This window comes from Oryctolagus cuniculus, chromosome 5 (assembly GCF_964237555.1).
Source record: "Oryctolagus cuniculus chromosome 5, mOryCun1.1, whole genome shotgun sequence".
NCBI lineage: Eukaryota > Metazoa > Chordata > Mammalia > Lagomorpha > Leporidae > Oryctolagus > Oryctolagus cuniculus.
Window position 1 is genome coordinate 54496209 of NC_091436.1, and position 13374 is coordinate 54509582.

Consider the following 13374-nt stretch of genomic DNA (forward strand, 5'->3'; position numbering starts at 1 on the left):
CCTGGAGATACCATCCATTACTTTTCAATAGAATGGTCATATTTATGGATGCACAACCCCTCAGCACAAAAAACCAGGTGCAGAGCTGTCTACTCTCCTCTGCCTTCCAAGATCTGTCCTTTGTTGACCAGTACTACATTTTGGTAGACTTTATTTATAAACTAAAGTTTTATCTCTATATATTATATTTTCTAGGTGGCAAGTAGCCACCTAGTCCTGCATTCAAAAGGTCTTGGGTTGGCTATGCCACTTCAAACTGAAGGGTCAGTCAATGTGATTTCCTTCTGTGCTACAAACCAGAGAATGAAAACACATAGTAAAATCATATTGTTAGTTTTTATTACAATCACATATTATGGGTGTTTGTTAATGAGAGTCAAGACTGAGAACAGAAAAGGAGGATGACAGAATATAAGTGATTCTGTAAATAAAAAGGAATGCATCTTGACCTTGGGTTTTTCTTTCTCCCTTGGGAAAGAGGCAACTTAGATTGTAGAGGGGAAATGAAGGAACTGACAAAATTAAACTCAAGAAATATGCAAGTCTCTATTTGCCAAGCCACAGAATTTGATGTGGTAGCCAAAAGCATTTGGTAGCAAAATATAAGATAGTATCAGCACATAATTGATTTTAATTATATGTTATATAATTACATAAATCCATTAAACATAAAGGGGAGGAAATGACATGTTCTAAATGGAAAAGTTTTGTCTAACTTCCTGTGTAATAAAAGAATAGACAAAAAATAAATTCAATGTATTTGATGTGAAATGTGTAATATACACTGTATAACACACATCACAAGGATGTGTACTATCCTTTAAATGTTCACATGGGTGCTATAAAATACTTTGAAAACATGTAGAAGAGCCAAGGAATACTTAAAATCCTTGGCCAGAAAGCTACAGTGGAAGATCATGTTCAGTTGGCTCCAAACATAACCTGTATATGTCAGTTTGAAAGAATGTGATATAAAAAGGGTTTCAGAAACTAATAGAAACAAAGTCACCTAGTGTCCAGGTATAAAGAACTATTAATCTTCTTCTTGATTATGTACTACAAAGCTTTGCATGTTCTTTGATTTTGCTATAAATTGAAATCTTATTGAGGCATCTTTACTGTGGTATAGTTCCTGAAAACTAATAAACTAATTCTGAGCATGATGTAAGGTGTTCATTTAACTACTGTTTCCTTGCAGAAAGGAATTTCTAAAATTCTCAGATAAATAGAGCCATGAAATTTTAGAGCTGGAGGAGAACTTATAGAACCAAGTGGATGTGCCCTTCCATGATCACAGAGTTCATTTATACCAGACTGAAACTATGATTTTGGTTGCCTTCAACAACACACTTCTGTTTTGTCTTTAATGCCCTTCTGTAATACCACATTAATACTGAGTATAGATTTAGTGTACAAACTGGAATAGCTTTCCTTGCTCATTTGAAAAAAGATCAGTTCATTAACAATCTTTTAAAAATGGAATTGAGATAAATGTCTTTAGAGAAAACTCAGAATCAAATTCAGTGCTTTTTTTTTTCTTCCAAAAGAAACAAACTTAAATGTTCTTGGATATTACGCGGAGGTACAAATAGAGATAATCAGAATTACAAGTAGGAAAAAAAATGATAGAAGACACCGAACACAAAGAGGAAGAGATAAAGTGATTTTAATAGAACTTATGAAAGGCACTGGGCTGAACACTTAGTTTGTATTTTCACATTAATCCTCACAACAGCTCTAAGAGGTAGCTACTATGTACAGATGACAAAATGGCACCCAGAAATATTAATTTTAACATATCTACTAAGTAAAAGAACCAAGATACAGATGTCAATAAGACTTCAAATTCTCAGTTGTTTTTTCTTAGGCCAATATGATATTGTAGTCATTACCAGACAATCAGTGAAATTTCAGAGGGAGAGATTGGGACAATTTTCAGATAAATTGATTTTGGATGGAGCTATGTAACAAATATCAAAGAAGGAGAAAAGATGAAGAGATTACATTGAAACTTCATCATTGTAAAATCAAATATGTTAAGCAACCTGAATTGTGAGATGTGCTTTATAATCAAGGCTTTAATTCAATACCCCCTGACCGGTCTTCGTCATTTTCCTCAACCACCCTGTCTCCAAGGATGCTATAGTGGCCTTGCAAGTCATCACCCATGCCTAGAAAACTGGGTGCTGAAATCTCTCTCCAGTCCTGACATGAAGGAATGCGGACATGTTTGACATCTTCACTCCCAGGAGCAAAGCCAAATAGTTTCTCTATGCGCTGCGAGATGAGGAGCCGGGAGTGCTGCTTTGCAGCTTCTTCAAAGAGCTCTCTCTCATTTTGGAGGTGGTTCGTCCAGTAGCAATGCTGCAGAGAGGTGAGGGGTGAGCAGCACCTCATCAAACAGCGAGAGATAAGGACAGCGATGAATGTCAAGGTGATCAAAATCCAGCCGAGCATCTTCACATAACGATTAGAAAGAAAAACAGAAAGCATCAATATATCAAATATTTGAGAAACACCCATATTTGGAGAAGTTCCAACAAAACTAAGACCTAAAATGTGGATAACAAATTTCTTTGTCCATATCTTAATATATTAGTAAAATTCTGATCACTGTTGTAAAAACAGGTCTACTGGAAGGTATAGGCTCAGATATTTCAACTTGGTCTTTGGATCACAAAGAAATTTGGCCAGTTACATTGGAATGGATCTAAGTATTGTTCTTGAATGACAGATGCTGTAACCCACCAATTAACCTTGCATAAGATATATAAATGATTTTCTTCGCTTATGACTCTATGGTACTCTCAGCTATCAGGTACAGGTCCATGCATTCTTTGGAGGTTTAACAAATATTTGATAATGATGGTGGAAGAAATGATGATATGATGGATAATAATGGTAGCCTCCTATGGTATCTTCAATGATGTACCAGTAAATATTCATTGGGATTTTTTCCTGAGTTGCTCTTTCCTATTATCTTGCAACCAATGAAGAAAGTCAGTGAGTAGACCCATGTCTCTAAATGTAGTACTGATGATATAGTCGGTGTGTCACGTAGTATCTCGTTTTCCTTTTCATTTACTTTCTCCTCAAACAGTCATTTGCTGGCCAGTTTTGAAGTTCATTTTCCTTTGAAAGGAAAATGAAATAGTTTTTATTTAAGACTATTTAGTGTATGCCTTTTATTTTTTACAGAAGATTTATTTATTTGAAAGTCAGAGTTACACAGAGAGGAGAGATAGAGAGAGAGGTCTTCCATCCCCTAATTCACTCCCCAATTGGTGGCAACAACCGGAGCTGCGCCAGTCTGAAGCCAGGAGCCAGGAGCTTCATCTGGGTCTCCCACGTGGGTGCAGGGACTCAAGGACTTGGGCCATTTTCTACTGCTTTCCCTGGCCATAGCAGAGAGCTGGATCAAAAGTGAAGCAGCTGGGACTAGAACTGGCACCCACATGAGATGCCAACACTGCAGGCGGCAGCTTTACCCACTACAGCTCAGCACCAGCCCCAATGTATGCCTTTTGAAACTGATGTAAGGGGCCAGCATTGTGCATAACTGCTAAAGCTGCTGCCTGCAATGCTGGCATCCCATATGGGTGCCGGTTCGAGACCCGGCTGCTCCTCTTCCGATGCCGCTCTCTGCTATGGCCTCGGAAAGCAGCAGAGGATGGCCCAAGTCCTTGGGCCACTGCACCAGAGTGGGAGACCCAGAAGAAGCTTCTGGCTCCTGGCTCCTGGCTCCTGGCTTCGGATCAGCACAGCTCCAGCCATTGTGGCCATTTGGGGAGTGAAGCAGCAGATGGAAGACCTTCTCTCTCTCTCTCTCTCTCTCTCTCTCTCTCTCTCTCCCTGCAACCCTGCCTTTCAAATAAATAAACCTTTAAAAAAACTGATGTAAATGGCTTTCCTATTCTTAGAATCCATTTTTTGTTTTAATTATTATTTCTTCCATTTTCAGCAGATGTTACATAAAATGAGAGGCAAGTCACACACATTTAGGAAAGCCAACAGCGTGTAGCCTGTTTGGGTAGTATATGCCTCTTCTGCATCTTGTGATTCACCAACAAGCCTGGTGTTATCAGTGTGTAGTGAGACAGTTGTGCTCTGTGGACACTAAAACATGCAAAATGATGTTTATTATAATTTTAGCTTAATAGAGGCCAACGCAGCAGAACAAAGGCTATCTTAGATGTCCATCAAATATTATTTATTGAGTTTCAGGTTGATCTCTCACCATGGGTAGTACATGGTGCATAGTAATGTGGACTCAGATAGGAATTGGTTTTTACCATCATCTGTAGGCCTGAAAATGGAAGTAAAAGAACATTAGCTAAGAAATGTGGTACAACATGATAGGTTTTTTTGTTTTTGTTTTTGTTTTTTTTTGACAGGCAGAGTGGACAGTGAGAGAGAGACAGAGAGAAAGGTCTTCCTTTTGCCATTGGTTCACCCTCCAATGGCTGCCGCGGCCAGCGTGCTGCGGCTGGCACATCACGCTGATCCGAAGGCAGGAGCCAGATGCTTCTCCTGGTCTCCCATGGGGTGCAGGGCCCAAGGACTTGGGCCATCCTCCACTGCACTCCCGGGCCACAGCAGAGAGCTGGCCTGGAAGAGTGGCAACCGGGACAGAATCCGGCGCCCCGACTGGGACTAGAACCCGGTGTGCCGACGCCGCAAGGTGGAGGATTAGCCTATTGAGCCACGGCGCCGGCCTCAACATGATAGTTTTTGATATAGGGAAATACAGTATCTGAGGAAGCATAATAAAAGAGAAATGAACTCATTAGAGAGAAAGTATCAGGGAATATTTCTGAATGAGAATGATACTCATATTATTAAAAACTTTAAAAGCCAGCGCTGTGGTACAGCAGGTAAAGATGCCGCCTGCAGTGCCGGCATCCGATATGGGCACTGGTTCTAGTCCCAGCTGCTCCACTTCTGATCCACCTCTGTGCTATGGCCTGGGAAAGCAGTAGAAGACAAGCCAAGTCGTTGAGCCCCTGCACCCATCTGGGAGACCCAGAAGAAGCTCCTGGCTCCTGGCTCCTGGCTTCAGATCGGTGCAGCTCCAACCATTGCAGCCAACTGGAGAGTTAACCAGCAGATGGAGGACCTCTCTCTCTATGCCTCTCCTTCTCTCTCTGTGTAGCTCTGCCTTTCAAATAAATAAATAAATATTTAAAAAAAACTTTCACCAGATGCAAGATATTGAAGAGCATTCTAATAAAGGAAGAAGATAGATAAGAGCATGAAAAAAAATTGGAAGAACTTCTAGAAACTTGGAATCATGATCATAGAAGTCAGGTGGAAAAGTGGTCAAGCTAGGTATCGAAGGACCTAGTATGTCATTCCAAGGAATTTCAGTTTTGCTTAGGTTGGTAGGAAATCATGGAAGGGTTGTATAGGAGGGGAGGAGATCTCATCATCAAAATGGCATCGAAAAATGCTTCTGCCATGTGTGTAAAAGGTAGATTGAAGTTGGGGTAAAACTACTGTCAGGAAGGTATTTTAAAATAGATCATGGGCAATGAAGAGAAGTGAACCTCATAGAGCTTGTGGTTAACCCAGAAAAACTCAACTGGAAAACAATGTATATTCTTCAGATGAAACTGAGGTTCCAGATAGTTGCAGAAGGCAGCCTGGTAGCATGGAATGATCTTTAACTATCTTGATCAGCTACATATTCTGTGAACTTATACAAGTTAAATAAACTCTGAGTTTGTATTTACTCTTCTGTAAAATGAAGTTAATAATATCTGTCAGTATTATGAGAGTTAGTTAAGATGTGACTATTTATATAATAAATGATAAAGAACTCTGTATATATAGTCACAAAACCAAGAAATCTAGTGGTGATTGTACTCAGAACTATAAAACTGTCTTTTCATATAAGCCTTGTAAGAATTTACTAAGATTTTATTTTGTCCTAAAGAAAATCATATAATTTTATATTACATATTAGGTTTTCATTATAAAGAACATATTTGAAAGTTATAATATTCTGTTGACATTTTTGAATTTTCTAATATCTTCACATGGATCCTCTGCCTGAGCTTTATAGATGGTATTTAAAGATTGAGTAAACCATATCCAAAGAGATTTTAAACATGTATTAAATTGGGCCATAGTGTCATCCTTCAATATTATGTCCTGATAGTAATTTTTCAACCAGATATCTAAATTTTAATAACTAAAGGCTACACGTCAAAAATTATCTATGTCTTTATGTCTTTGCAGTAAGTACTTTTTTTTAAAGTCTGGAAGAAGGGATTAGGTAGAGTGGACTCCAGATTTTAGTGCTTTTTTTTTTTTTTTTTGACAGATAGAGTTATAGACAGTGAGAGAGAGACAGAGAGCAAGGTCTTCCTTCCGTTAGTTCACTCCCCAAATGGCCAGAACTGCGCCAATCTGAAGCCAGGAGCCAGGTGCTTCCTCCTGGTCTCCCATGCAGGTGCAGGGCCCAAGGACTTGGGCCATCCTCCACTGCACTCCCGGGCCACAGCAGAGAGCTGGACTGGAAGAGGAGCAACCAGGACTAGAACTGGCCCATATGGGATGTTGGCGCCGCAGGCAGAGGATTAACCTAGTGCGCCATGGCATCAGCCACTGCAGTAAGTACTTTTTAAAAATGATGTGCTTTTACTGTATTGCAGTGGTTTGAAAATGTTTTCCCTCAAATCTTTTGGAGAAGGTGATGAAAGCCAATGGCTCTGACCCTACTGAAAACACACACAATTTCACTGCCAAAATTTAACCTGTAAGCATGGTAGATTCAAGATTTCCCCCATACCACACCACATTCTGACACAAACCTGCTCAGGATCACCTTTGGGGTGTTTTTTTTTTAGTCATAATTAAATTCATATAATTTTATATAAATTTATAGAATTTTGTACATAAGAATGCATACGTACATTTGTAACAATATGTGACTTAGTAATATAGTAATACTTATATTAATAATTATTAAGTACAATTAATTTTTCAAATAGAGATTCTAGACCAAGTACTGAGCGCTTTAGATATATTAGCCCATTTATTTCTCACAGTAAACTTTTGAGATAGGTACTATTAATATCCCATTTTATTGCTGACAAAAGTGAAACATGGATAAGCTACATAACTTACTCAAGGTTTTGCAGGCTACTAAGTGGCAAAACAAGACTCAAACCCTGGTCTTTTGACTCCCAAACCCAATATCCTAACTCCTGCCACCCACTAAAACTCATTTGGAAGAATGGTATCTAGTCGATGTTCTATAATCAGACAATATGAAGCAGCACAAATGTTTCTAGTGACTGTACTTAGTATGGGATAGCATACCAGGAAAAAATATCAGAAACTTACCTGTGATTGGTATCTATGCAGAAGAACTACTTCATCTCTTACTTGGGTCACATCAGAAGGAGCTGATTTGCAGCATGGAAACCCAGCTAGCATCTCTTCTCGTTTGCCGGCAGTGACATTATTAAACACTGGGTACTGGTCCACAGATGCAAACTCACTTGCTGCACATTCATAGTAGGTACCTCTCAGCAGGGTCACTGCCAGCCACGTTAATGGAGCAATAAGTGCCCTCCCAGTGATGCTGAAGAACCTAAGGCAGGCCAGCTTGCGCTCCAGGGGGGTGACTGTCCGTTGTGAAGAGGCACAGCTGCAGCAATATTCAGTAGTAATCGTCCACATTTGGCTTCTCAGAGCATAGCCAGCAATCAGAAGGATCAAGGCAGGAAAGACAAGGAAAGCTGAACCATAATAGAAATTCTTCCCAACCTGACAGGGGCATCTGAACGTGTAAGAGGAGAACAATTGTTGCCCACCAATCGTCAAAGCCACAATTAAAGAATTGATAAATGTCCCACTTCTCTGTAGAGAAGATACAATATCGTTCAGAGTTGGGCTCATTGTAGCAAGCTCTGGCACAGATCAGCTTGTGGCCCTTTCTGATCATACACTCCGCCTGCTATAACCATTTTATGGGATCTTACTGGTCAAACTGGTTGTGTCAAGTGACCCAACATCCTTATATGTTTAAAGGATTCCAGCATCTTTCCTTGTGTACTTTGTGAATCCTGAACTAATAAATGTATCCATATTACAGCTACAAGAAATTGAGAGATTCATCTGATATAAGTGACAGGGGAGTCTTCTTCAGTGTTTCTTCCCAATAAAAAGAGGACTTCTTGCTTACAAAGCAAACTGCATACATCTTTCTGGATACTGCTTTGTATGACACAAAATACTAAGCATCAACAATTAGAGCATTAAAAACAGAAGAGACATTCTTGCCCTTGTATTCTCTACAATATAGAGAATAATGGAAATCATCAGATATTAGAGCCATTTCTATTTAACAGTGTTTTGAATGTCCATAATCTATGGGTTCTTTCAGAAGATCCCAAAAGTATTTCCCAAAAGAGAAGCAGCAGCTTAGGTAAAGTGAACCCTGAGTATAGATGTGGCAGCATAAAGTAATGATAAGCGCAAACATAATATTTTAAAGTCCTTTTAATTAATTATCTTTAAAAATAGCCATTTTATTTCAAAGGTACTACTAAACAATATATTTATTATTATAACATATTATTATATTATTGCTATGTAACCACTAAAAATAAAGATTAACCACCAAATGTTGGCAAGGGTGCAAAGCAGACAGAATTCTCTTACACTAATGGTGGAAATGTAAAATGAAACAACCACTTTGGAAAATCATGTTTTTTTTCCCCTAAAAGTTAACCATATTCCTACCATAAAACACAATCACTTTTCTCTTGATCATTTATCACAAACAAAAAATGAAAGCATATGTCCACATGAAAACATTTATATGAACATCCATAGCAATTTTATAATAACCAGAAGCAAACTAAATGTCCAACTGATGAATTAATCAACAAATTATGACATATCCATATCATGGAATACTATCCAGTAAAATAAAAGAAATAAAGTATTGATATATACAGTGATATGAATGAATTAAAAAATAATCTTCTGAATGAAAGAATTCAGGAAAATGATTCTATTTATGTAAAATTTTAGAACAAATTCACTATACCGACAGAAAATAAACCAGTACTTGTCTAGACAGTGAAAGAGGAAAGAAGAGAAGGATTGTAAAAAGATATGAGAAAACTTCTAGGGGTTGTATCGATGTGTACTCATAGGATTTCAATGGAACAACACAGAGAAGCCAATACCATTGAAAGAAAAATTTATCACATTTCCCAAGAGAATCGGGCAAACACAACACACAGGGTTACATGCGAAGCATCAGGTTTGGTCAGGGGCAGGAGGAGGAGAAAGCCTTTACTGGTGATCTGTGGCAAAGGCAAGGCAGGATAGGTGAGAGACTTGGCACTGTTTAAAGAATCTTATGCTCTTTGGTGCATAGGGTCTATCCCTATTTGCCCGCAATGTGGCCTGGGTTGGTTTAGAGTAGGGGAAATATTAGCTTGGTATGTGAGAGTTAGGTAAGGAGTTGCTTCAAAGTATGGGCTGTAGATCATAGGGGAAATGCCAACAACTTGACCATTATTTGACCCTGTAATTAATGGATGCCAAGTAGACATATAGAATTTGAGAACACACAGTTAGATGGAAATGTTAATTATATTTGTTGGTGGTCTTAAAGTTATGTCGAAACTCATCAAACTGTATATCAATTACATCTTAATAAAGCCATAAAAATTTTAAACAAAATAAGAGAAATACAATGTACAAATTATTAAAAAATAGAGAAAAAATAATATTCTTAACCAATATCAATATAATATAGGATCATAATATTGCAAATTATATTATATTTTGTTAATGGTAATTAATATTATTAATAATTACAACAAAACATTTTAAGTAACAAATGCTAAATGATTTCCACTAGCTAGGCACTGTAAGAACTTTATCTCATTTAATGCCCACAATAACCCTATGAAGAGTTACTCACATTATATTTGGAGTTTTCAGTAAAAGGTCAAAGATTTATACAATCTGAAGAAAAACCAATTATCTTTTCAGAGTTTTTATACTTGAGAAGACTGAGATATAGATAAATAAGGAAATTCCTCTGGGACCTGCACAGGTGCATGGAAGAGTAAAGATTAGGACTCAGGTGATCTGGCACATGATTTTAACCACCACAGCAGAGATGAATTAAATCCACCTGCAAAGTAATTTTAAAAATAGTCATGTTGCTTACAAGTGACACTCCTCAAAATTATGCCATACATAGAACTGGAAAAGAAACGTATTGAAATATAGCTCACTGAGAACAATAGTACTAACAGAAGGCAAGACTCAACTAGAGGCAAAGAACATCTGAAGAGAGGATGTGGAACACTCCACTACAGTCTAGAGCACAACCCCTACAGAGATGTGACAGTCATCAACCAGCATATTTGTACACACAGCTTTAAAACGTGTAAAGCGGGGTCTGGTGCTGTGGCGTACTAGGTAAATCCACGTCCTGCAGTACTGGCATCCCATAGTGCCGGTTAGAGTCCCGGCTGCTCCATTTTTTATCTAGCTCTCTGCTTTGGCCTGGGAAAGCAGTAAAGATGGCCCAAGTGCTTGGGCCCCTGCAACCTGCGTGGGAGACCTGGAGGAAGCTCCTTGCTCCTGGCTTCAGACTGGCACAGCTCCAGCTGTTGCAGACATTTGGGGAGTAAACCAGCAGAAGGAAGACCTCTTTCTCTTTCTCTGCCTCTGCCAATCTGTAACTCTGATTTCCATGTAAATAAATAAATCTTTTAAAAAAGATTAAGCAATAACTGAGATAAAATATGCTGGGATAAATAAGTCCTGAAAATTACAGCATTTTTTAAAAAATGTGTAAAGTAAAGCCAGATCAAACTATACAGAGAGATTATTATACAGAGAGATTTTTAACACACCTTTATAAGGAATTAATTAAGCAAACTTTAGGAAGAACTTTTTAAATGAGAACATTCGCAGCAAAGCCTAAAATATTTATCTGACCCTTTATAGATGAATTTTTCCAGTCCCTGCTAGAGATCTGTGAAAATAAATGATCTTCAGTGACAGGTATGGATATAAATAAATCCTACCAAAATTTTCAGAGAAAAATTTAAGCTGTAGGATATGTGCAGTCTGATGCTTTTTAAAATTTTTATATATTACCATATTTTTAAAGCATTAAAAATTTTTGATTAACAGTAATTGTACAAATTTAGGGAGTACAGTGTGAACTTTCAATACATGTATGAAGTGTCAATGATCATATCAGGATAATTAAGATACTATTATGTGAAGTTCTAAAACATACAAAATAGTATTATATATTCTTTACAGATTTTAGCATGCATAGCATTTTTTTAAATTTTCAAATGACTTTATTTCAGGTATTTGGCAGTCATCTGTTTCAGAGTGTTGTTTTGTTTTTTGTTTTTGTTTTTGTTTTTGGACAGGTAGAGTTAGAGAGAGAGAGAGAGAGAGAGAGAAAGGTCTTCCTTTTTCCATTGGTTCACTCCCCAAATGGCCACTACGGCCGGAGCACTGTGCCAATCCGAAGCCAGGAGCCAGGTGCTTCCTCCTGGTCTCCCGTGCGGGTGCAGGAGCCCAAGCACTTGGGCCATCCTCCACTGCCTTCCCGGGCCACAGCAGAGTGGAAGAGGAGCAACCGGGACTAGAACCCGGTGCCCATATGGGATTCCAGTGCCACAGGCAGAGGATTAGCCAAGTGAGCCACGGCGCCAGCCAATACATAGCATTTTAAAACATGCATAAGAATGATAACTATCAATTCTTGGTAGTGGTGATCACTGAAGAGGGAAAAAGAAAGGGTTAAGGAAGATACAGGATATTTCCACTGTGTGAATCCTGCTTTATTGCTTAAAACAAATACTAGAGTATATATAGCAGCAGGTTCAGTAAAGCTTGGCACTAATTGCCACATCCTCTGTATGTTTATAATTTCATGCTGAAAGGTCCATTTAATTAGAGGATATGGGAAGTAGGAAGTGGGGAAGGAAATTATAGACCATTCTTTCAGGGAACGATGCAGGAAACAGTGGAGCGCTACCTGATTAGAAGTCACTGTTAGAGTATCAAATTCTTGCTGTAAGGGGTTTCATGATGGCAAATTTTTAAATTCTCATTATTGCTTACTTTTGAAAGAACTAATCATTTCATCAGCAACACCAGTGAATAACTTGTGCACCACTATCATGATTACATCTATGTAATTTTCTTTTGGATTTTACCTTAGTCTATTAGTACTACTATAACAAAATGCATGAGATTCGGTAATTTATAGAGAACAGAAATTTACTACTTAGACTTCTGAAGGTGGAGAGTCCATAATCAAGGTGTCAAATGGGTGCCCATTGAGAGCTGCTCTCTGCTTCCAAGCTGGTGTCCTGTTGTGTTCTCACATGGTGGAAGGCACAGGGCAAGAGCAGATGAATGCTGTGCCTGCCACGTGTGGTAGAAGGGTAGAAGATCAAAAGAACAAAAAGAAAGGAGAGAGAGAGCAAGAGCGAGAGCGCGAGAGAGTGCTAAGCTAGTTCCCTCCAGCCCTTTTATAAGATTTTAATCCATCCTTGAGGACAGAGCTCTCATGACTTAATCACTTTCCAAAAGACCCACCTCTTGATACCATAACAATGGGGACTAAGTTGAAGCACATGACTGGAGAAATATTCAGCTCATAGTAGGTTATAGTCAAATGTTCTCCTTGTTAAAGATAGCTCGCTGTTGCCTTTCTATCCAACACGTGGTTGAGAAATGTCTGCTCCTCACCAGAGACCTTCCAACTTGTCCATTGAATAAATGCTGGCATATGAACAAGAAAAATCACATCTGAACACTAAAACTCTCCTTAGAGTCTTAGAGTGCAGAGCAAATAACATACCTACTCTGCTTCTGATCTAGCTTCCTGATAATGCTTTGTGGGAGGCAGCAGATAATGTGAAGAAATTTTTATATAAAGAAATAAAGTTAAAATAAGCACCAAAAACTGGCATTCCATAGGAAAAGAAGTTGTAAAAAGATTGTAAGTCCCCAGCCAGATGTTATGGTATGTTCTCTGATAGTTTATGGATGGTCTCAGTGGATGATCATACAGCTGATGGAACAGTGGATCTCTACCTCTGTGAGCAACTTCTCAAGTCCCCATATAGCTGCCCATGTCCCTCCCAAAGGACCAACATAGAGCAATGGCCCATTTCACTTGGCTTAGTTGACAGCAGTGTGATTTTGATAAGATTAAGAATGTGTATTTCTGGGGCCAGTGCTGTGGCACAGCAGGTTAATGCCCTGGCCTGAAGTGCCAACATCCCATATGGGGGCCGGTTCGAGACCCTGCCACTCCACTTTCCATCCAGCTCTCAGCTATGTCCTAGGAAAGCA

General features: G+C 38.6%; 1 protein-coding gene across 1 annotated transcript; it reads right to left on the bottom strand.

Moving 5' to 3' along the window:
- Window positions 1-1649: 1649 nt before the first annotated feature.
- On the bottom strand, window positions 1650-10083 carry CALHM4 (calcium homeostasis modulator family member 4). Its single transcript, XM_002714747.4, has 2 exons — window positions 7351-10083; window positions 1650-2457 (listed from the first exon to the last, which is right to left on the bottom strand). The coding sequence occupies exons 1-2, from the start codon at window positions 7906-7908 to the stop codon at window positions 2071-2073; spliced, it is 945 nt and encodes a 314-aa protein (XP_002714793.1). The 5' UTR covers window positions 7909-10083; the 3' UTR covers window positions 1650-2070.
- Window positions 10084-13374: the final 3291 nt, after the last annotated feature.